The sequence below is a fragment of the Folsomia candida genome, unplaced genomic scaffold (assembly GCF_002217175.1).
Source record: "Folsomia candida strain VU population unplaced genomic scaffold, ASM221717v1 Fcan01_Sc003, whole genome shotgun sequence".
In the NCBI taxonomy this organism is placed as follows: domain Eukaryota; kingdom Metazoa; phylum Arthropoda; class Collembola; order Entomobryomorpha; family Isotomidae; genus Folsomia; species Folsomia candida.
In genome coordinates this window covers 9379261-9402929 of record NW_019091195.1, presented here as the reverse complement: position 1 = coordinate 9402929, position 23669 = coordinate 9379261, and the positions used below count along the sequence as shown (strand labels likewise).

Sequence of the window (23669 nt, the reverse complement as noted above, 5' to 3'; positions counted from 1 at the left end):
GTCGTTAGTCAATCCCGGTGTAGCTTGAAAAAAGGTTCCATTGTGAGACGAAACTAATTAAATTTGTCCCTCTGTCTCGTCTGCTATCTCTCTTCTCTCCACCACTCCGACACTGGATACCACCGAGGCATCAATGTTTCACTCTCAATAGTTAGTTTACCACGCAGTCTATCAAGAAACTGTGGTGTGTCTCTGAAGGGAGGTGCCTTCGCCATCCTGCGATGTCAATTTCGCCACATGATTCCCTCTTCCCCGATTAAATTGGAGCATAGCATGGAATAAAATGGGATCGTAATGGATGGAGCTGAAGGTAATGAGGTTTGAAGTAGCTCAAGTAGTGAATGTTCATCATGTGGCCCATTACACTAAATTCTAACACGAATATTAATGCTCACGAATATTAACAATCGTACATATGCTTCATATATCTCATTAAAAGAGGTGTTTACAGCATTTCACTAGTCTCAGCATGCATGAAGAAGGTTGCTGACGAGATACATGTATATTGTCGCAGGTTTGCATGGAAGGGAGGAATACGAGATGCGATTTATGTGCAGGAATGATGGTTCAGATCTTTCGCCCCAATGACGACTCCGAAAGTTTCCTGGAATGTGACAGCCTCGGTGGTGCAATTATGGAAGAGAGAGAGAGTCATGGTTGAGCGAAGAGATCTCATTAAATGAAATGTTATTAACGACAATTCGCTTAGCTAATCAGAATTACTTATGTAGCTCATTAAGCTGAGTAGACGTTGTAGCAATTCTCAAAATTAATACTTTGCATTACCACAATTCTCCTAATTTCATTACAGAATTGAAAATAGATGTTATGCATTCAAATTTAAGCCTTCCTCTCTACTACATAATTTCAGTTGCCTTAATTTCACGCTCTTGCTGTCTCAAAATGTAAATAGGAGTCTGGCTAAAAGATTTTCCTTTTATAATTTATTCGTGTATAATTTCTAGTGAACTGGTTTATTGAAGAAAACTTCTCCGAATAAACGCAAAACTTATAATACATTAAATGTATGCTGCGTCAGTGTAATTTAATAGTGCTATTAACTTAATACTCAATTAAGTTTAACTTAATTTTAAATCCGTTCAAAATGGAAGTCTGAATTAAACGAAATAACCGAAGTGTAATAAGTTGCTTTCTCCATAATCATCCATATGGGGCAAAGTGAGACTAGCAAATCTTATTCAATTATCATAATCATGTTTTCGTTCAATCCTTCTGATAAAACTTCAGGAGCCTTGACATTTCAATGGCCTATTATTAGAAGAATCAATCAGCAAGTAATTGATACTTTATCGATATAATCCCGTTGTTTGATACTGCTACATTACAGCCGTCTTCACACACTCATGACCAAAGCACTCACTGTTGTAAATGTGTATAAACAATCGATAAGATGTAGCAGAATAAAGTTCCCTTTTGAGAATATCTGCGTCTTAACTCCATTACATTATTCTGCACTCGATCAACATGCCGGCAGACTCACCACTTGGGTTAACCTGACCCACGACAACTGCCTAGAAAATTTATTAATAAAATCGCCGAGTGCAAATGCAACGGAAACCAAGACCATATGTCGCAAGTGTAGGTGTTTGCCTTTTATTAAGTGACCATTCCTTTGCAGACCGAAAACATGCGAATGCCTTTTTACACGGAAAACATGCAATATAACAACTTACCCCAAAAGTAATTCCTCGTTGTCAGTCGCCTTGAATGGAATTTGATCTTGTTTAGAAATTAGTCGGGATCGGAAATCAATATGTCAAAAACTTGTAATGTATGTGTTTCTAGTGACAAATTATTTGAAAATAGAATGAATCTTTTTGGACTGAAAAATATTGAGAACACGGTCACGTATCAAATTGGAATAAGATTCAACAGTGAGCACGCAAAAGTGTATGATTTATCTGGGAAACCTTTTGTCACACTGCTACCGGAAAGAAAGAATAATGAATTAGAAAGTTAACAATCCATCATTTGATGTCCATTTTTATTCCGACCAACAAATCCTCAACCTATTCTCTTGCTTCTTTATATTCTCTCGTAGCTTCACTCCTGACTCGTTCTGACTAGAAAATAAAAACGCTTGAGAGCTGTTGTGTGTGAGTGTGTGTGTTGGATTCGTCAAAGCCCTCCTATTAGTATTATACAGTGCCTGAGTTTGAGTGTGGGAGAAAAGTAGTATTAGTGGAGAATTGAAAGGAATTTTGCGCTTGTGGGTAAATAGATCCTCCTGTGAATAAATGTCTACTGACCCGATGGAAATTCGGTGAATACTGGAGCGAGTAGTTGGCGGAGAAAGTAGTTGCTTCCGATATTTTTGCCTTGGCTGCCAGCGAGAGACTGATTTCTACCCAACGCGGTGGATCGTCGTAGGCGAGGAGGAGGCAATAAGCAGCAGAGCACACGAGAGCAGGCAAGTTTAGTAAGCAGACAGGGAGGCAGTTGGGCAGGCAGGGCGAATAATATGAAGCCTGCCTTGCTTTCACCGTGGTCTTGAAGTTCACTTTCTTCGTCTTTTACTTCTTCTTTCACGACTGCTTGGGTTACGCTTTCTCGCCCTTCGTCTCCCACCATCCATCCATCCATCCACCAAACCAAACCCTTGTTCCGATTTTATATTCGCTTCATCTCTCTTTCTCAACTTTCTCAACCTCCTCCGCTGCTCTGAATACGTCGGATATGTAGAAAGTGTGGGCCTGGAAGGGATTTGAGCCTTGGATATTCTTTTGGTCTGCATACAAACCACCAAGGCATAAGGCCTAACAACCCCCTCAACTCTCGCAGGCAGAAAAATTGTGTATTCCCTTCCATGCTATTTCCCATCTCTCGACGACGCTTTCCTCTCCTAGGTTGACTACTGTGGGATATAAAATTGTATGAAATATGGAGTTAATTCTCGGGAAAAATCACAAAGTGAATCGCCCCTTTCGTTATATGTATGTCTGTACAGGAGAGCAATATGTTCAATATGTTGAAGACGTTAAATTTGGATTTAGGGTTGGCATTCAAGCAGCAATTTGATATCGGAGACGTACATTTTTTATTTCTGTACACTTTCAGCCAAATTTTGAATTGCTATTTTATATTTTTATAAGGAACATATCCTTCGTATGAGTCGATGTCAGTGTCGTATGCTGGCTTATGAGACCAGACGATACATGTATTTCGTAAAGTGCTCGACTTTGTGGGAAATCAGTTTAAGTCTCTGATTTTACTTTCTTTCTCTTTTTCTTGAAAAAAATTAGTTTCATGGACATTCACGCGGAGCACTGTTTTACGATATATCTATCTTCAAGAGCAGAAGGGAATTTGAGACTCTGTAATAAAGATGTGCGACACACGACAGGTTAGCGTTTTGTTCCATTTTATAGCAGGTTGAGAAGGGCAAATGGTTTTAATAGTGAGAGTTCCGATACACAGTAGTAATTTCTCGTTAGGTGAAATTGGATCCAGTTCTACTTCTTCTGGAGGGACAACAAATCATTTGGGATTAGAGACGCGTTTATGTCTTTTGGTGACAAGGAGGGAGGGCGAGCAGATAGGAGCAGTCCGATCAGATCCAATTCGCCATGGCTCAAAAACTTGAGCACGGTGTGCGGGTGGACTTTGGCGATGTCTCAACGTCCCACAGGCAGGCAGGGTAGGCAGGGAGACAGGCAACGTGAGAGTGTGAAGGCATCAGACCACTTTCGCTATCGTTCTCCTTGGAGTAGTCAATATCAATTTCGGTGAAAGTGGGTAGACAAAAGTTGTTGTCGAAGTGGGGCAGCTTAGCGATTTTCCAGATAGACCAGATGACAGGGTTACAGTTCAATTCCACGGAGGAGATGATTTGTTACTGGATTTTTTTCTAATCAGCTTTCTCCACCACCACTTTAGCAACTGTGCGTGCATACACTGGGAGAGTTGCGCCCATTAGTCGATATGGATTTACTTTCCCCATGTCCTCACTTCCAAAGGGCTAGCTGACAAAATCTGGACAGACGTCATTTACCAACCCAACACCCAAGATGTGCTGTCGTTATTTGTCCATGTGCAATTGCGGAGTTGTTGGGATTTTTGCCACACACAACAAAAACAGACAAAACAATATTCAGGTAAAACAACAAAATAACTATCTAAATATGGCTGGATGTTCATATGTACGTATATGCAAATCAATGTATATCAACTTTGAACAGTTGTGCTGATTTCCTGGAAGAATGAATAGGACACAAAGCAGACACACCAACAGGAGGTAACCCCCCCGGAGAATGTCCTTGATATTGAATGATAATGATACTCAACCGATGGGGTGGTGCGATGTTAACAACCTTCGATGATGATGGTGCACTTTATGTAGAAATGCTGGGGAACTTTAGTGAGCAAGGCTTAAACTTTGAGATGAATCGCCAGCAATAAAATGGACTTATCATCAAAAGGGAAGAGCCTCTGTGTGCTTTGTAACTCTAGCCAATGATGTGGCAAGTCGAGTAGAATGAGATATGTTTCTGCCTGTGCATCCATATCTTTAAATCATAATCACACTCACTCCGCAAGTTTACGACTTTACTGATTCTCATCGTTACTGCATTCTTCTTTCTCCTAATGAGTAATCAGCAATAAATGATTTCTCTTGTTTTTCTCAACTATATATTTGGTCGCACTGAACCATACCGAGGCACCAACGAGTGGAGAAACTATAGTGCGGTTGGTTTGCTTCGACGTTGTATACATACGCATTATTGCGAATAAACCCACTGTCAGTCATTTAGCTGAAGGACCAAAAGTTCATTTTCTTCGTACTTATCGACCATTTCTTATCCATAAAGTAGCTCGTAAAACGTCCGCTCACAATGATAGATAACAAATAATTTGGGATCTGGCTCTCTCGTTCAACTGGAATGTGCAGGGTGGAGATTTGGTGAAAGCAAACAAATGTCTGGTTGGTTGAGCGTCAGTTTGTGAAAGGTGGAGAAAGCGATAACGAATAAATACAGTGCCATAGTTTGTATTGTTTTGGAGCTGATGATTTGGAACTTTGCATGTACCAGCAGCAGTGGAGAGAAATTTGATGACAATGGGTATCTGGATATTGAAACCAAGCAGGAGACGTAATAATAATACTTAATATGACGGTGCTACTACTGTTTCCCTAAATCTGTGCACATTTTGATGTGTACATATTGCATCGGTAGATATTGTATCTATTTGTTTGATGTTAGACATGCTTATTTGAAAGGAGCATAAAAGATCAAACTCTGGGTGACGACATAGCATCATTTCCAAATATGTTGGTTCTTCTGTGAGTCTGATACATATCTATGACAGTTCGATTTTGGTGTGTAACGTGACCAAATGATTTTTCATCCGCTTCAGATTCGAGCATTGTCGTATTATAATTGCCACACGAGGTTATTTGCCCACCAAGCTTCACATTTCCTACGTATGCTGACTCATTCGAATATGGACTTTTGGCAAAATAAATAAACGAGGACTTTTGTGTGACTGACTTTTGCTTGCACTTCTGCATGGTCGGATTCAAATATGTCAACTTGCGTCAGTCAATACAAATAGAAACGCAAGCCATTTTCAAAGGGATGATACGGGAACATATATGTAGGAAGACATGCGTCTGTGATTCTGATTTCGATACTAAGCTTTTCTTCCACATCGTCAGGTGTGGGCTCATGTAATGTGCTTTTTTGGTAACTCACACCCAGCAATATCCGAATTGTGTACCGCATACATACTTTGTTGCTTTCGCTGGAAGTATGCCTTTGGTGGTGTGATTCGCTTCAGCTCCAGTGACTAATAATATGGGATAATGGAAGGAATAGAAAAAATTCTGTTCGATCGAGCATCACGAGTATCGAGTGTCAATAGTACTTGCTAAGGTTGGAGAAAGTTGTATACCATTGTAGGTTCCGTTTATCTGTAAAAGCCCTCGGAATCAATCGCAGAAAGAGAAGTTTGTGTTTAAAATGTGTAGCTAATTAATTATACAATTTCTCGCTTGTTCTCATTTAATTAGGCAAAGGACACGTATTATTCATTACATGAGAATGGAAAACCAGTCAACGAGTGTGACACTCTCCGTGTTTAAATAGAGCCATTATATAATTTCGGCAATCTGGCTGGATTGCATATTGTAATTTTGACAATCTAACCAGTTAGGATTTAGGATGAGCAGATGTTGGTTTTCTCAAGCCTCATTCCACCAAGTGGCATGCACTTATGTCTGTTTCAACGAAATCTTGTAATTGAACTAGGATTTGCATCTGCAATTGAGTTTGCTATAAATTCGTGCTAGTTTTATAATGCTTCGTAGTCTGCCGGAAAAACTGCAGCCTGGATTCCTTGAAATATTAATAAGTATTTATGGCAATATTTTGTCTGTGTAACTAGGCCATTACCGGGTAGGATTTGAGAGGGTTGAATTATAGTTCTGCATATGTGTGTCTGAACCAATAAACCGGTGGCCGTCCTACAAAAAATGAACATTGAAAGTCCAATTATGTATGTATTTATAAACGAAACCAGGAAATGAATATAATAAAATAGTATTAGTTTTAAAGTTCATAGCATTATCATGGGCAAATATCAACTTTTTGGAATATAATCCCATAGCACATGTGTGGAAATGTTGTAAGTCCTAGTTTTTATGATGTATGTGTGGAATTTTCATTTTGGATATCAAAGGAAGTATATCATATCTCTCTTGCAATCAGTAGTCAGACATTCATATTTGATTAACTCGCACCTTTCTACAATAATACGAGACGTATGCATGATAAATGGGCTTGTAAGTGCCGGATGGACAATGAGGGATTCGTCCATATGAAAGAATATTTTTTTCTGGAAGGAATGCATTTCCAGGCGGAAATGGAATCTAAAATCTAACGGAACAAACACTTTCACTTGAAAGAGCCATCTAGACCCAAGGACGACGAAGAACACACTTCACTCTACCAACTAGCTTATCTGGGCTTATACGTACGTACGTACTATCTCACTCACGATGACGTGATTCATCCATCTCAATTTCGCTCTACTGCCCAACGGAGTTTATAAGACGCTCGACATATCGGATTCCTTATTTAAGACGACTTATCCATTTCACCGACTCCCAGACCTTTTTTTATTTATTTTTTGGAAAGGAAGCGATTAGAAATTCAATTCTTGCCATGTCAGATACTTCAAATGGATTTTCTCCTTCAAGATCACCTTTAGTCAGCAAGTAGACAAATGACGGTGGTGGTGATAGCGATAGTAGGTCGAGAGCATTTTAAATTCAACTTTTCTCTTTTGGCTATATGTGCATTTACATACATCCAATTTCAATGAAAACACGTTCAAGTTTTTACGCATTTCTTTAGACATTTTTTCAAACAGTAAAAGTTTCTCCGAGATCCCACATTCTCTTTTTCGCCAACTCAGTCAGTCAGCCGATTAAAAGTACAATAAGATCAATAATCTGACTGATAAAAGTTATGCCTAATATGCAAGGAGAAAACGGGGGCGTGATAAATGATCTTATTCCGTTCTCCGCGGAAAAGTGGTGGAGCTCGTGAAAAACTTTTTCGAATTTAAACGGGCCAATGCCACAAGAAAAAAGTTACAAAATGGGTTACAAAACCATCATGCTCTCCTTAATTTTTTTACCCTGCTGTTCTAAACCGAAAAGACACCTTAGTCACCTTAGTTGTATCAATAAGTTGATAAAATATAGCTTCGAAGCTCCTCGTTTTATTTAAGAAAGACGTTGACATGAAAGACTGACTAAAAGCAGTTCTCCACATGCATGCACTTGGCATATGGAAAGATGGATTTTTAGATGAAGCTAATTATTGGCAAGATGACCCAATATTAGTTAAATTATGCTAACCTTTCCCGAAGTACTGATGTCAGTCTCATTCATTCACGCTACTACTTACTTATCTATGAGGAGGAAGAGAAAGAGAGGAAAAGTCCACTTCAAAGTGGCACACAACTTTGACAAATGTCAAAGTTCTGTCAATGCAATGTTGATAATTGAGATCTTCTGTTGCTGGTTTCAAAGTATGGAGGGCGAGAGGATGCCTTTGTTGTCTTCGACACCCTCGTTGTTACTTGGACTTTGTCAAACCAAACGTAGCGTCAGACTGGTCCTCCTCCCACTCCACCTAATTCCATTTCTGATTACATCACATTATTTATTAGAGAGGAGATGGCAAAGAAAAGAGCGAGTTTGGCAGCTTGTTTGCTCTGAAACTTTTATCCTGGCTCTCTCTCTGGCACACAATAATAATAATTGAGGAGAAAATGGCGATGAAAACGTGAGTGAGTGACAAGATCGGAATTTCCGTCTCTCGCAGCAGCTTCAGCAACTTTCACCACCACTGCCGATTCAAGTCGTGGTAGGACAAAGTTTCCTCTTAGCACTACACTCCGAGTTAAAATCTCATCTCGACTTTCACTTTCTTTGCAACAATTTCTCCAGTTGTGGGTACGAGCTACATAAGTTAGCAGCAGGCTTGAACGCTGTTGTAGTGTCGGCGAGGCAGCAGTGACACATATTTGAGGAGTTTAGTGGGCATCTCAACTAAATCGGAGTGCTGCTGCTGCTGCTGTGAGGACTGAAACTGACGTCTCAAGTTTATCGTTGCTTGTCAGTTTCAAGCATTGCCATTTCATGAGTACTGCAATGCAACATCAGAAAAACAACATAACATAATATGCACGTCAAGTTGATTTGTTTTTCATTTTCTAGTTGAAATTAAACAGCTTTGTGCGAAACCTATGGGACTACTTATCTGATGCTGGTTCTGGGGGCATGCAGAATAAGGGTAATATTAAAATTCAATAAATAATGCTAGACAGAATTTCAGAGTGGATTTCTTTCACAAAATGTTAACTCTCTTTTATTTCTTGAGGTTAGAATGCTGTACTTAAGACACCGACCTGGAATTACATTGGTTTCACGTGATTTATCTTAAGATATCAAGGAAAACCAAGACGTAATCAACGTTAAAGTTATCATTATCGGACCTGAGACTCTAATTAATTCTATATATTCTTATATTCTTAACAATATTAGTGCTAGGGTTTCTTAAACTATATCATGCTAATAATAGTAATAATAATATGAGAGTGATTTGAAACATTTGATTTTTGGTACTTCAGTCAGAGTAACACAAATATTTATATATTTATAATGTAAGAGAACAGTTTGTAAACAAATTAATGCAAGGGTCGGGTCCACCCTGTCTCATTAATTACTCATTTTTACGCTACCGTTATAATCAGGTTCATCCAAATAAAGTCGTAATTTTATATAATAGTATGGTTTACACTAGAGAAAATACCAATACCCGATAAAATGATTTATATCATATATAAAAGTTGAATACAGTTGTACCAAGCTACAAATCACGCTTTACATTACATACAGGCTAATTATCGGCTGTTTATTTTCACACAGTAGTAAAACTTAAATCTGTTGTTAAAGTCAAGATAATATCTAATAATTAAATAGTGAGGGATGTGTTGTGAAGTCGAACTGTGAGGCGGATATACATACCGAGGAGATTTTATTTTTGCATATAAAAGGTTGATTTACTTTTATTTATTTCAAAACATAGAGATGATCGACTTCACAAAATTGTGCAAATGCAAATTCATTTAGAATCACAAAATGTGGAATTTTGAAAGAGACAAAAAAAAGTATATTTAAACGACATACACATTTGTTGTTAGCTATAAAGACTATTTGTATGAGTATATATATATACTCAAATTAACAAACAAAAATAGCGCAAACTCATTTATATATGTATATATAATTCCCAATGTTTCTTAAATGAAATGGATTTTAAAAAAACAGGAGGAGCTCAAGGAATTGCGTACTGAAAATTCTAAACACAAGGAAGTCTAAAAAGTCAAGATGTATAAATGTATGTTATGTGCAAATATGATGATTTTCGCGAATTACAATTAACACCTCATTTGAAAAAGGTTATTACTAACGATGTTCAGTTTAATCCGCCTTTGGTGGAGATACGGCAGCATTTACGGAAGTGTTACTGTTACCGTTATTAACAGGGGATGTAGTAACTGCAGGGCTTTGTCCTTTCACCTCCTTATCAGCTTCTAGTGACGAAGACGATGGAATTTTTTTCTCAGGGGTGGTGCAGTTTGCATTGCTCACTGTCACTGCTGGGGGCACCACTACTGGGGACAAGGGAGCTTCTTTCTTCTCTTCCTTCTTAGCTTCTATAACAACAGGTGGTGAAGTTTTAACTGGTTCCCGAGGCTTTTCTACGATCGTGGGAGGAGGAGGAGGTGGAGTCTCTTTAACTGGGGTTGGAATTTTGTCTTCGGGCTTCTTTGGAGTCTCGGGTTTAGCTTCCTCAACCTGTGTACACACATACACACAATGCAGAATAAATATATATGAAATGGTATTAATTAAATTCAACTTTGTTGGATATACAGGAAATTAATGAATTACATACTAAAGTAGAAAACAATTATATGATATACATCATATTTGAGTAGTAATAGGTGACTACTTTTAACTAACCTTAGGTTTTGGGGATTTTGAAACATCGTTACTTTTAACTTCTTTGACGGGTTTTTCCGGACTTCGCTTTGGTTCTGCTACAGGAACCTCTTCTTTGGGTTTCTCCTTGGGTTCTTCAACTTTGGCTTTTTCTTTGCTGTCAACGACCTTACGTTCCCGAGCCTCTTTAACTGGGGTTGGAGAAGCCTCTTCTTTGGGTTTCTCAACGACTTCTTCTACAACTTTAGCTTTAGGTTCAACTTTAGTTGGTTTAGTTTCAGCTTTAGGTTCTTCAGTTTCTTCTTCAGCATCATGCATCTCTACATCTCCATTATTTTCGGGGACAGCGTCTTCATCTTCCACGACATCGCTCTTCTTTCTTCGACCTCTGCGTCCCTTGGCAGCAGGAGGGGTCGGCGTAGCCTTTTTCTTTTCTGTAGAATTTGAAGCAGCTGCCGACTTACGATCACGTTTCACAGGTGGCGGCGTTAATGGTGGGGGTGGTCCACCACGAGCGGATGATCTAGTACGTCTCCTTCCTTCAACTTCTGGTCCATCCTCAGTGTGGCCCATTTCCTAGAAATAAGGAGAGAACACGGTCGATCAGATTATGTCTCATTATCCACTTTCTCTTACACGCTTGCATTTAATTTATATATGATTATATTAGAATTATAAAATACAAGTATATATATGCACCTTAAGAAGAGCTTCTCCTTCTTGGACCGCCTTCATAATTTGGGACACTTTCGGGCGTCCTGCACTGCCACGACGTCCCTTTGGCTTTTCCGTACTTTCATTATCCTGAAAAAAGTGTACAATGTTTTTAAAATTAGCTAGTCATTGCATTAATATCTTATAAACAAGTGTGACATTCTGCAACGACGACGATGCTCTTTTTTTATCCATAATAATGCATCTCTCTCATTCATATTGCCTCTAAAATCTTGTACTTTCTCTAAGGGTCTAAAAATTGTAATTATTATTTCTACAAATAACCGGGGCGGGAATATTGCACATGATATTCTGCAATGAACTGATGAACTTGACTCGGGGTAAAGACGCGGAAGAGCCGACAGCCATTTAAGCCACAAAGTTATATTCGTGGAGTCCAGCATTCCCACCAGCACAAAAATACTGGAAGGATAGCCCGTCCACCCAGTCCATGCGCCATGATGTCCTATTCTCTCGTTTATTTCAGCTATTTCAACAATTTATGACATTTCCTCCCCCCACAAAACCCCCAGGGTGACATCCCCACTGAAAAACTGACCTCAACTTCCATTTTGATGATAAAAATCCTTTCTTGAATGCACTATTATTTTTATGAATATTATTGTCGGTTGGCGGATGGGGAAATATATTTGAGGATATATTTGAGAGAGCGGGCCGACCCCCAAGAAAGCCCCGGAGCCGTTTCTAGCCTTCTCTTTGGAGTGTTGAAAGAGAGGAATGAATTGATGATAAGATGTTACCTGTTTCGCAGGGGGTGTAACGGTCTCGGCCTTGGTTTCCGGTTTGGCGTCTGCCATTTTTGCGCAGATTAGTGGCGGAGAAGAACTGAAGAGTGGTAGTGAAAGAGTGGAGGATGAGCAGAGTGGGAGATTTGGAGAGTGAGCGAAGGGAGGCGGGGTTTCGCCAGGAGTGCGTCTCACCCCGCCAGTTTTTAATTTTACGCCTTCACGGAAATCCTCGCACACCCTCCAACAACCTCGTCCCACCAATTAATCTATTTATTTTATCATCTATTTACATCTTATCGTTTATTTATTCGTCACTTTCCGTCCGCTAAAAGAGCAGAGATGGAAATGGTGAGAAACTGCACGTTATACGTGGAAGTCCCATTGTATTCTCCATCATCATCACACTTTCAGCGGCGTTGTCTTATTACTATCTCTCTCCTTGGCATGCAATGCATAATGTGGTGTGTGTGTAACGGAGAACAATGCAATGCAATGCGATGATGGGATATGAATGCAATTGGACGGAATGGTCAAAAACAATAATAATTCAAGTTATTGGAGAGTACTGGGCAGGGCATCATCGTCCCATGAAAATCGGGTGAAAATGAGACAATTAGTGTAAACTCTAACTGCATTTTTATAAAAGATAAGTAAAGTGGACTTATTTTGTAATTCCTCAGTTGATGGTTTCTTATATGAAATTGGTTTTAGTTCGATTGTTTTTTTTATAAAAAAAAGTCTAAATTGCATAAACGCGTATGTAATCAACCACCAAGGCAGCATCTTCTCCTTTCCATGTTGCCCACCAGTTTTTCTTCCCCTTCCAAAAGTCCAGCATGGGCTAAATAAATCAATTGAAATATGTTATTGTCAAGTTCACTGTAAAAACAGCCATTGAGGAGTGAGGACTTGTGATTATTTATCAAGTCAAGCAAAATGAACTGACCGTAGGAGAATTATTTTTCCAGGGTTTCGTATAAGGACCTTTTGCCGAGTCAGGGAAATAGGAATTGGTCCCACCAACAGCAACGTTCAGTAATATGTAAAACTTTTGATCAAATGGTGCCATTTTAGGGTTTTCTGCATACTTCCAAGGATTGTCAATATTATCAGGAAACCCCCCAATTTCCCAAAAGCCACCCTCCGTCGGATGCACCTCTGCTGTAGGATCTCCATCAATACTGAATTTGATAAAATCTGGAAAAGATTTTGGAACCCTTTGATTAAACTAATTATGAAGATTTCCATGTAAAATTCATGGTCAAGAGTTATGATTGACCATGATTTTTATACCTGGCGTCCAATGCAACTCATACACATGAAAATCTATGTCATACGCTTTGCTATCTTTATCAGAGTTTGTTGAAAAATGTGTTTTCTGCCATCCGTTGATGGGATGAAAGGGTCCGTAGTGCAAAGTTTGAGACACTTGTTCCGTGCCAATATGCACTTTATCTTTGTCTTTTAAATCGGTATTTCCTCGGGCCTCAAGAATGTCAATTTCTCCAGAAGCAGGCCATGAACCGTATTGGTTTTTCAAAGGAAGAAGCCAAATTCCTGCATATATATATCAATAATATTCGTTACGACATTAAATGTGTACCTATTTTTAGATTTAAACGTTACCTGGCCATAGCCAATCGCCCTATCATCATAAAATATATCATTAGTCATACTAGAACTTATCTAAATGTCTATGTTATTTGTTTTTAAACTGATTTTACTGTTGGAATTTTCGCTCTTATCTCCACTTTTCCATACTTGAAGGCAAAGGAGTGTACAGTTCTAAGCCTGGCACTCATTATTGGGTTGAGAATACTTTTTTGGGTGCCCCGACGCTCACATCCCTCCCACAAAGGGTTTGTGCATCTTTATTTATAGAGATTGAGATTAGTCGACTTTTTTAATTTCTCAATAATATGATAGTACTGGATTTAATCTGGATTTAATTTTAATCAATAAAATAGACTACGACAAGGAAAATCATCTCTAACTCACTGGTCTGCCGGCGCAGGACCTCCCAATTGCAAATTTCCTTCGTATAAAAAATCCTCTCCAAACTTATCCGCTGTGAGGGTTGGTTTTATGTAAAGTTTTCCATATTTCACATAGCTATTTGACCGGTTATTTTGATACACTTGAAATTCTCCATTCTGTGCGTACATGCATATATTTTTTAGAGAATTAATTTTTGCATACTTCATTTCACTGCATGTTGCATGCTAATAATATTTGCACACTTACTCCTCCGCCACTCATGGTAATTTCATGATCCCACAAATCAAGATCAAGGGTATTAAATTCTTCTCTAAAAATTAGTGCCTTCGGTTTCGCCCTTCCATAGGTGGACTCCGTGACTGACCACTCTTTCCTGTCTAAACAAGCACAACAGGGTTAACAACAATCAACGATATTTATTTAATATGTGAAAAGTTTGTATCTTAAAACCCTTAAAATCAACCCCCTTGCACAATGTATACCTTCAAAGAATGCAGCACAAGAAAGTAATCCGAATGACAGCACCATAATAAGCGTCGTATGAAGAGAGGAACGCATTATGAATTGTCCCATGTTAAATATTATTTTTTTCTAACGTTTAAAATATATGTACGTATGAATTGTGATCAAGACTAGAAATTCACACGAATTGATGAAGACTGATTTTAAATCGACTTCGGTTATATTACTGATGATGAGTTGGTATATATTTTGGTATGCCGGAGGAAGCACACAATTACGACCTTACTAGTGCTGTACTTGAAGCAGGTACAATATCAATTCAATCACGCGATGTGCATTATGTTTTGTAATTATTGTGATCTTTGCATACGCAGCACAATCAGGGCAATTTCCGGGAAACCTTGTGTTCATTCATTGCCAATGCTAACTCGACAGTTTGGAAAAGTGCTCCAGAACTTCAAATTCTTTTATTTAGTAATACAAATACTACATATGTATGCGTATTTTTCGATACGAGTATTACCACTCATTAACGTGTGATAACTTCGTATGCACGATTGAAACGTGGGACACATGGGATAAATACTTTGATTGTTATAGTTTTTAGAATACACGTCATATCTTATTACAACGAATAAACATGTTTAAAAATATATTCCTAGACTTGTAAATTGAACATCGTTAAAACATGAACATATTGCACCATGCTGGCTTTTTTGGCTGTCGTGCATACGAATTCTGACAAATGTCGCACAATTTTTGTTAAATGCCATTTATGATTTTTTCCTGACTGAATGACATTGGTCAGTGGTATTATTTAGTTTCGCATCTCCGTACGTTGGATTTATATGTTAGTGTTTCATTGGCTATTATTCGTTGCACAATAGTTTATTATATAGAAGCTTACCGTTAATTGGCAAAGTATCTGCCGGCTCGATGATTCTGTTATATCCGTATCGGCCTTTCAACGACCACAATACCCCAATGGCAGCAAATATGAGAACAAATAAAAGTACAAACACAAAGAACAGGAAGGCTAATGATAAAATTTGAAGTTTATCTCTAAAGTATGTCCGTTCTTTCTCCTCTGGTTGGGATTTTATCCATGATGAGAAAGTCCAGGTCTTTAAATATCAAACAAGATAACATTATTACTTCAACTTTAGGCAAACGATGAGTAATTTATGATCATATATTTACGTTCATAGTTTTAGGCCGGAAGTTGGTATAAATGAACGAACGACTAAAATTTTTGATACCACCAAACAGTTTAAATGGGTATGTGTCATGTAATTATGCAACAACCAGACTGGAGTTGACTGTATTGATTGTGTATATTTAATAACTTCGTGAAAGGTAAGATGCTTCACACAAAAAGCTCATAAAGTTAAAAATACAATTAACATGTGCAGTCTGCATGCATGCGTTTACGTAACACCATCAACAACTTCAAGATATTTTAACTACAGATTATGTGCAACGTGTATTGTAGGCTGGATACAAACTGCATAGCATTTTAGTGCAACGGAATATTTAAAAGTTTATACGAAAATGAATGATGAAAAGTTTTAAGTAAACTATTTATTATACATCACGTACTGTTTTGCCTATGTTTAAATACATATATGTACAACAAACAAATAAATTAGAAATAAATGAAAATGCACACTTCAGAATGATAATTATCTGCTTTTAAGTTGAAACATTATCTCGTCCAAGAGTCCTCTGGCTTTACCAACTTTGGTGCATGTAATTAGTGGAATCCTTAGTGTGTCTATTGGATTTTTAACTTTTTTAGGAAACAAATGTTTAATGGAGAGCGGAATGAAAGTGGACACATCAACTTGGGCATTAATGTACATTTTCTTGTCGGAACAGTTGAAGACGTTAAAGTGAGAACTTGGGAGATCGTTATCATCTGCACCCTGATTAGTCATGGATTTCCTCACAACAACGAACACGGGAAATGAGATGTCACTCCATAGAAAATCGGGCTTATCATCCGGGTAAGATTTAGTGGAGAGTTGGGAAAAAGCTGAATTTATTTCTTCCGGAGTCGCAATTATGATGATGTTGACCCACTGACCGTGTCGTCGTGGCCCAGAAGCCTCGCCTTCAGATCGATTTCTCCTCAGCTCAGCCAAGTCTTGATTATACAGATTTCGAACCCATTGAACCCACTGATCCGCATTCCAACTGTTGTGATACTTGAATTCCTGGACCTCTAACATTGTTGGCATTTAAAAAATTTAATACTCGTTATCATTACGTAAAATAGAATATTTTTAATATTAAAAAATAACCATATACCGGGATCTAAAACATGGATAGCTTGAAGATAAGGATGACTCGCTGCTTGTATTGCTGGTAGACAGCCAGAAAATATGGAAATAAGTGAAAATATCACAGTTTTCTGAAGGGTATGAAGAACCACCATTTTATTGCAATTTATTTATCAGCCAAGAAACAAGGTTCAATCAGAACTGAGCCTCTCTTTGCATATTTACACATCGTCCAAAATACAAGTTTAATGGCAAATTGGCATCATAAAGATGTTCTGATGCTCTTGCTTTTTTGTATGACTTTTAATCAGTCAACCACACTTATCACCATTACTCGCGGTGTTGACACTGTCATCACATATGAATATTTAGTACATACATGATGTAGTTCTGCATTAATATTGGGTTTATAAGACATATAGTGGGAGTCTTATTCATAAGTCTGGAATAAATAGATAGGATAAAATATTATCCACCTCTGTATTGTTAAAAGTGGGTCAAAAGGTCGTGAAGATGCACCAAGCAAACTGCAAAGCGTGGTGCCCTTCCCAAGTAAAAATGAGCATAAGCACGTGAACAGAAGGGACGCGACGCCATCATCACCAGTTTTCTAAAGCATTTCTTCATTTGAGTCAGTCATCCTCCGTCCTTTGTGCAGATCAGACCAGCAGTGGCGAAGTTTGCCCGACCGAAAATTTGTTTATTTTAAGTTTGAAAAGATTGAGAAAAATTGTCAGCGTGATGCACAGCCTGAAATTAACCCAGTACTCTTGGAGTGTACTTAAGGACCATAAGCAGTGTTCTGACTGCTTGGAGACGGATGGACACGAACCAACTTTTCCAGTGCAAATGTAAGCAATTATTTTCTAAGCCCGATTTTGTTAATTTCTGGGAATTTGAGACGGTTTGACAAGTTTGAGACACTTGTAACTCTCCAACTTTCCGGTTCTGCCACTGTTGCTTGCTTGCGTGTCCCATCTATCAACTTGCTCTGTAATTAGATCGTACTTGATCGTAGCTTGAAAAAAGAGTCCAGTGGTGATTTTTTTTTCGCTTGGCAGTTGTTCTTTTATTGAATTTGTCCGTGCTACTTTCGTCATCATAGAATTTTATATCATTCAAATTTGTCATACTGTGTTGGGTGGGTGGATTAAAATATAAACGAAAGTCTGCTCCTAATTGGAAGAAATTCGATAGTAAGTAAATAATTACTATTTATGTAGTAACAAATTTTTATTTCTGTACTCATTTTTCATTAACTAAGCAAAAACAGTCAAGTCATGTTACAAAACGGTCATTCGAAACTCCTGTAGTTGATTAATTCATTGCATTCCAAAGTTGAACGACCAGACTGCGAGTTATTGTCGTCATAATAATGTCGTGATAGAAAGAGTCAGATGTTAGTCTCGCTATCTTGAGCACTTGGTTGTCTCGTTGTTAACTTCCGTTCCTCGTGACATTACATTTGCGTAAAACTGAAAGGGTTGACCTTGTTTGGGGTGGGACCATCATGATCACCTACTGGCGGACGATCGGAAAGTAAGTCATGGGTGTTTTGGTTAACACTACAATTGTCAACTTGTCTGCTAGTTAAAGTAAAGTGTAGTGCTAGGTGGTTTATTTATTAAATGTTACGATACTTGTGACATGAGTAAAATCTAAACTATATAATTCCAATGTGTAGAAATGCATAAAGGGTAATTTCTATTTAATCTTTTTAGCGGGGGACCCAACTACAGGAACGTCGAACCCTACTGGTATACACAGCCACACCCACAGTTTATAGGTCCAAATCAAGGTTTCAGCAGTTTCGGCTCCTTTCCAAATTTACCGACTGCTGTACCAATCCAAGAATTCCACGCACAATTTCCCACCTATCCGGTTGCAACGTATTTTGTGACACCACTACAAACCGCTGTACAACAATTCCCACAACGAGTAAGTTTATTTAAACATTGTATTTACAAATTGCAAGCTTGAGTAACATTATTTGTTCCGAAATAGACGCAGTCCCAATACTTGCCAACTTCGAGAGATTATAAATACAAATCAAATATGCGTCTCATTGACCAAGCTGTACTGGACGAGGGCCCTGTTCGCTGCCCAAACTTGGAAACAAATCCGAAAATTATGAAAGATGCTAGAGTGTGCTATTTGCATAAACTTTCACCCATCGAGGTGAGGTTACGTTACCAAAAACAACGAGGCCCATACTTCGATTTTCAATTGGAAAATATGATGGACCCTCTGGATGTTCCGACTGCAAGTACGTTGAATTTTCTATTTACTACTGTTTGATTTTTTTCGAAAACTTAAAAGTTACATAAGTCTATAAATTTACCATGTATAGGAGTCATCGATGGTGAAAATATAATGAAGATGGTAACGGATGGATGCAAAATCAAGGTAAAGATATGTGTCTTGAAAAAAAATGTTTAGACCAGAAATTCTGATACCATAATTTAATAAATAGCATGAACAGAATCTTAAGCGCGTGGAAAGACAAGTTCCTACAAAGTCCGTATCGTCTGACTCTGTCAGACTCGAGTTTCACCGTAAAATGAAAGAGGCGGCCGGAGATAGTAGCCCAACCAGTAGCAGCTTTAGCCATCATCCGCCTGATATGGTGATACTTCTTTCTTTTTTGCAGCGGCTATCTATTCATTTTTGGTTCAAGATTTGAGATATATGTTATTAAAATTGCAGAAAACATCAGCACAATTCAAGGTCCAAGTTTCTTCCCTGCAATCAGAAAATAAAGCAACGTTGACGTTACAAGAACCCGACTTCAATGGTTACACAGACGATCAAGATGATATGGTAGATGCATGTCCGGCGCCAAATTGTGTTGACAACGTGTATGATATGATGTCTCCCGTTCCTGCGACATCATACGACAAGGTTCGAAATTTAGTTGGTAAGTTTAATAATTGCAGCGATTTTATATTTGTTGTGATGTTCTAATGAATTACAAAAATTCAACAACAAAACCAGTTGAATTGCATTGAAGTACTATTGCTCCTGATTTTTAGGTGACAGTAAAACTGTCTCGGATTTCGAAGAAATGCAGCAGGACCAACCTTACTTTGACGACGAAACAAATATACACCCCGCAACTGAAATTTTAGATACGGACGTCATGTCATTGGAGGTTGATTCCACAATGAGCGAAATCAAATCAAAATTCAACTATTCGCAACACGTAGCTTACATTGTTGGCGAATATGTTGACACATCAGATTGGGACAACACAGCCATGAAAATAAAAAGTGTCTTGCTGTCAGGTATTTTTAACATATTTTATTCCATTTCGAAATCAAAGTGATTTCAAATGACGTTGTAATTATTATTTTTTATTAGATAATTCAGCGGAACTGTTTGTGTACGATATGATCACGTGGGTCGTACAAAAATCGGATGTTCGGTTATTCAGGGCTGTTGGCAGTATTATTCGTCAAATGATAAAGACTGGGATTGCAGACAAATTTAAGGTATTTATTATGATTTTTTTGGTGTTGCGTGCATGCAGTTTAATTAGAGTTGGATAATTTTATTTGACGCGTAAAATAATGATAATATTTTCAGATACTTGAAATGCTTGCCACGAAATTTATTGATGATCATCCAGAAATTGGATGTCACTGGTCTATGGTAAGTTTTGTTAACAATATTTTAGGAATTTACGTTACATACATTATTTATATTGTTGTTCTATTGTTTGTAAACATAGATTGTGACTCGTCTGGCACAAATTTCTGTAGAGGCGTTTTTCAATGAAGAAAATCTGAATTGGTTGTGTCAACTACGAGAATATGTTCACCCGAATACCACAAGCTTGGATGATTGGAAGATGTTCGGCAACCAGGTCGTCAAATTACTTGCCGCTCGGACAAACATGGACTTTGTTTACAATTTGAGTCGGCGAACTAATTCGGGTTTGCCGGAGGTATAATCATAATCAATAATATTGTTTGTAGTTAAACTGCTTTTCGGATACGAGTAATGATAAAGTGTGATCTCATTTTTACACTATAGATTTTACCGGTTTTGCAACAATCTGGAGGTTAGTTGTTATATTACTTCATGCAGTAAATTTGCAAAGTTTTATTTGTCGTGTACATGTCGATTTAGATTCCCAGGCACCAATCGTCTCTCAAGCTTCGACTTGTCAAGCACTTCCCACTGCAAACCATTCGGGATATAGTCCGATTTTATCGAAAGATGCTATAGAACCACCAAATTTACTGCTTGCACTGAAATCGAAAGACGTTAAAGTGAAGATTTTTACGAAACCTTTGATCAATGGTACTACTTGCTCTCAAAATAAGGTTTCCGCCAATGAAGAGGAACAATTGGACAAATTGCTAGAGCACAATATAAACTTTCTTGCTGAGCGACTGCGAAATACTAGAGATATACTTGTCCTTCTACATCACTTTGGAGTAATCACATACAATGATCAGATGAGATTGGTAATTACATAAAATCACTATAAATGTTACGATACAAGCATAAAGGAGAATGACATTTTTTCATTCCTATTTTTTTTAATCGTTTAGAAAAATATTTCTTCTGAGTACATCCGTTCTGTAGAAGTGCTTGAAATCATTGCTACAAAAGATGAAAAGAATTTTCAAAATTTTCTTACAATTTTGAAATTCACTGACAATTTTGAGGCTATACATGCAGTTCTAGGACCTACGAATGGTTTGTAAGACTTTATCCTTAGCGATTCTTTAAAAAACTCTCTGAAATCTAAAACATTAAAAAATTTGGGATACTGACATTGTGTTTTTTTTTTGTTTTTTAGCATATAACTAAGTTGGATTATATTGGATATTTGATACAGAGTTAGTTTTCCTCTCCACTCAAAATGCCGGTGTCCAGAGATAGATCCAATTATTTACTCAATTATTAGTATTCAGATAGAAGACAATTATATTGATAAGCCATATGATTAGATCGATTGGATTGTGTGTTGAGCGTAATTGAATATCGGCTGTTTTATCGTATATTACATACTGGTACTAATGCTTGTATTAGTATCTATAAGCAAGTTGAAATTGTTTTCAAAAATTGTTACAAAATTGTTTGTATTTTTATAACTGAAGAAATCTTGTTTTGTTGTATTGCGTAAATTTGTTCTCTCTATACTAATAAAAAATGAATAAATCAGAGTGGAAAATTCCTGCCGTGATAGATAATGGTTCTGGGATGTGTAAGGCTGGATTTAGTGGCGATCTAGCTCCTATTTCCATTTTTTCGTCAATTGTTGGCCGACCCCGTCACAAGGTTGCACATTTTTCAATATAGTTTCATTTATAACAATTAACTGATGATGCATTTACAGAGGTCGATGAGAGCATCAACCATCGACTGCTATGTTGGTGAAATAGCCCAAATAAAGCGTGGAATACTTGCTTTAAAATATCCCATAGAACATGGCATAATCAACAACTGGTTGGACATGGAGAAAATCTGGGACCATTGTTTTCAAAACGAATTAAGAATATCTCCTAATGAACATCCAGTATTGTTGACAGAAGCCCCATTAAACCCAAAGGCTAATCGAGAGAAAATGGCAGAGGTGGTCAATATTTACACAGCATTCTTCCTGCTTCTCCCCCCCAAAAAAAATCCTAACTTAATTCCCATTCATTGCACAGATCATGTTTGAAACGTTCCGAGTCCCTGCCCTCCATGTTGCAGTACAAGCTATTCTAACGTTATACGCTTCCGGAAGAACTACGGGCCTGGTTTTAGATTCAGGAGATGGTGTGTCTCACACTGCGCCTGTTTATGAAGGTTATCATCAATGCATGCCATTATAATCAACAAAGTGCTAATACTTAAGTACTATGTATTGCATTCAGGATACGTGATTTCGCACGGGATAAGCAGATTAAACCTTGCTGGGAGAGGTAAAAAAATAAAGTTTGAAGGAAACAAATGACCTCTTATATAGTCAATTTTTCACTGTAGACCTGACCGAGTATTTGATAAAACTGTTGCTGGAAAAGGACTACCAATTTATTTCAAGTGCAGAGAAAGAAGTTGTGCGTTCAATGAAGGAAAAAATGTGTTACGTAGCACACGACTATGAGCAAGAGTTGAGCAATTGTAAAACCAAAACAGTTGCAAAATCGTATGAACTTCCTGACGGTCAAGTTGTGACCCTGGGAGAGGAGAGGTTCCAATGTCCAGAAGCATTATTTCAGCCATCCATGCTTGGTCTCGAAATGCCTGGACTGGCAGAAACAACATACAATTCGATTATGAAATGCGCTTTGGATGTTCGCAAGGTAAAGAACAATCGAGAGAAAGTTAACATTCTTATAAATCGTAATGAAATTCAACTACAACTGGCAAAGTTGTTTATATTTAATACATTTGATTTGCCTTTACCATTTATTATTTTAGGAACTTTTTGGGAACGTGGTTTTGAGCGGAGGATCAACAATGTATCAAGGTTTGCCTGATCGGCTTGAAATCGAAATGACGAAATTGTCCCAAGACCCCATCAAAGTGAAAGTAATTGCACCACCGGAAAGGAAATATTCCGTATGGGTTGGAGGCTCAATCCTCGCATCTTTGCCAACTTTTCAGGAAAAATGGATCACAAAATCAGAGTATGAAGATTCAGGGGCGTCTATTTTGCATAGGTGACATGGCAAGAATAGCTGATTTGATATTTATGCAATCTCTATTAATTCCAATCGATTTCTCATGTGGCCCCATGTTTACATGTATATTTATGTACATACATTGACTGTTTAGATTGATCAATAAAATGAGATACTACAAAATAAACCGATATAGTAGAGTAAATAAAAAGATTTATTGCAATAAAAAGAGTAGAGTAAATTATGTATATGAAGAAGCTGGGCTTTTGTTTGTCGAGAGGCGTAACCAGGATACTGTTGA

General features: G+C 37.8%; 5 protein-coding genes across 12 annotated transcripts in view; 2 read left to right on the top strand and 3 right to left on the bottom strand.

The window, feature by feature from the left end:
- LOC110846946 (cadherin EGF LAG seven-pass G-type receptor 1) overlaps positions 1-2449 on the bottom strand; it is a 34391-nt gene extending 31942 nt beyond the window's left edge. Inside the window, exons 1-2 of one of the 2 annotated variants that reach the window (XM_035849889.1) lie at positions 2271-2449; positions 1695-1723 (exon numbers count right to left, since the gene is read on the bottom strand). The gene's annotated coding sequence lies outside the window, so the exon portion shown is untranslated. Of the gene's footprint in view, positions 1-1694 lie in introns of both variants that reach the window. The other variant, XM_035849888.1, reaches the window with a different exon arrangement.
- Positions 2450-8869: 6420 nt separating this feature from the next.
- On the bottom strand, positions 8870-12176 carry LOC110846499 (neurofilament heavy polypeptide). Of its 2 annotated transcripts, none has more exons than XM_022093278.2 (4): positions 12016-12176; positions 11240-11344; positions 10562-11116; positions 8870-10393 (listed from the first exon to the last, which is right to left on the bottom strand). In XM_022093278.2, exons 1-4 carry the CDS (start codon positions 12070-12072, stop codon positions 10016-10018), a joined length of 1095 nt encoding a protein of 364 aa, XP_021948970.1. In that variant the 5' UTR covers positions 12073-12176; the 3' UTR covers positions 8870-10015. The 2 variants fall into 2 exon arrangements, with proteins under 2 accessions (XP_021948970.1, XP_035705780.1); XM_035849887.1 differs by lacking the exon at positions 12016-12176 and adding an exon at positions 11814-11926.
- Positions 12177-12683: 507 nt separating this feature from the next.
- LOC110846945 (beta-1,3-glucan-binding protein) lies at positions 12684-17416 on the bottom strand. Of its 2 annotated transcripts, XM_022093783.2 has the most exons (10): positions 16774-17416; positions 15664-16687; positions 15371-15587; positions 14248-14378; positions 14002-14156; positions 13728-13872; positions 13630-13648; positions 13297-13560; positions 12950-13200; positions 12684-12844 (listed from the first exon to the last, which is right to left on the bottom strand). In XM_022093783.2, the coding sequence occupies exons 2-10, from the start codon at positions 15667-15669 to the stop codon at positions 12743-12745; spliced, it is 1290 nt and encodes a 429-aa protein (XP_021949475.1). In that variant the 5' UTR covers positions 15670-16687; positions 16774-17416; the 3' UTR covers positions 12684-12742. The 2 variants fall into 2 exon arrangements, with proteins under 2 accessions (XP_021949475.1, XP_035705779.1); XM_035849886.1 differs by lacking the exons at positions 15371-15587; positions 15664-16687; positions 16774-17416 and adding an exon at positions 14484-14707.
- A 42-nt stretch (positions 17417-17458) lies between these two features.
- Positions 17459-21894, top strand: LOC110846496. Of its 5 annotated transcripts, none has more exons than XM_022093271.2 (14): positions 17459-17596; positions 18467-18683; positions 18750-19011; positions 19096-19151; positions 19219-19371; positions 19452-19662; positions 19778-20029; positions 20106-20236; positions 20331-20396; positions 20476-20691; positions 20781-20808; positions 20877-21217; positions 21305-21456; positions 21556-21894. In XM_022093271.2, exons 1-14 carry the CDS (start codon positions 17487-17489, stop codon positions 21560-21562), a joined length of 2202 nt encoding a protein of 733 aa, XP_021948963.1. In that variant the 5' UTR covers positions 17459-17486; the 3' UTR covers positions 21563-21894. The 5 variants fall into 5 exon arrangements, with proteins under 5 accessions (XP_021948963.1, XP_021948964.1, XP_021948962.1 ...); XM_022093272.2 differs by having other exon boundaries at positions 17460-17596; positions 19228-19371; positions 21305-21452; positions 21556-21595; XM_022093270.2 differs by having other exon boundaries at positions 17461-17596; positions 21305-21452; positions 21556-21595.
- LOC110846497 (actin) lies at positions 21879-23559 on the top strand. The gene is made up of 6 exons (XM_022093276.2): positions 21879-22037; positions 22096-22332; positions 22412-22550; positions 22619-22666; positions 22728-23047; positions 23166-23559. The coding sequence occupies exons 1-6, from the start codon at positions 21909-21911 to the stop codon at positions 23409-23411; spliced, it is 1119 nt and encodes a 372-aa protein (XP_021948968.1). The 5' UTR covers positions 21879-21908; the 3' UTR covers positions 23412-23559.
- Positions 23560-23669: the final 110 nt, after the last annotated feature.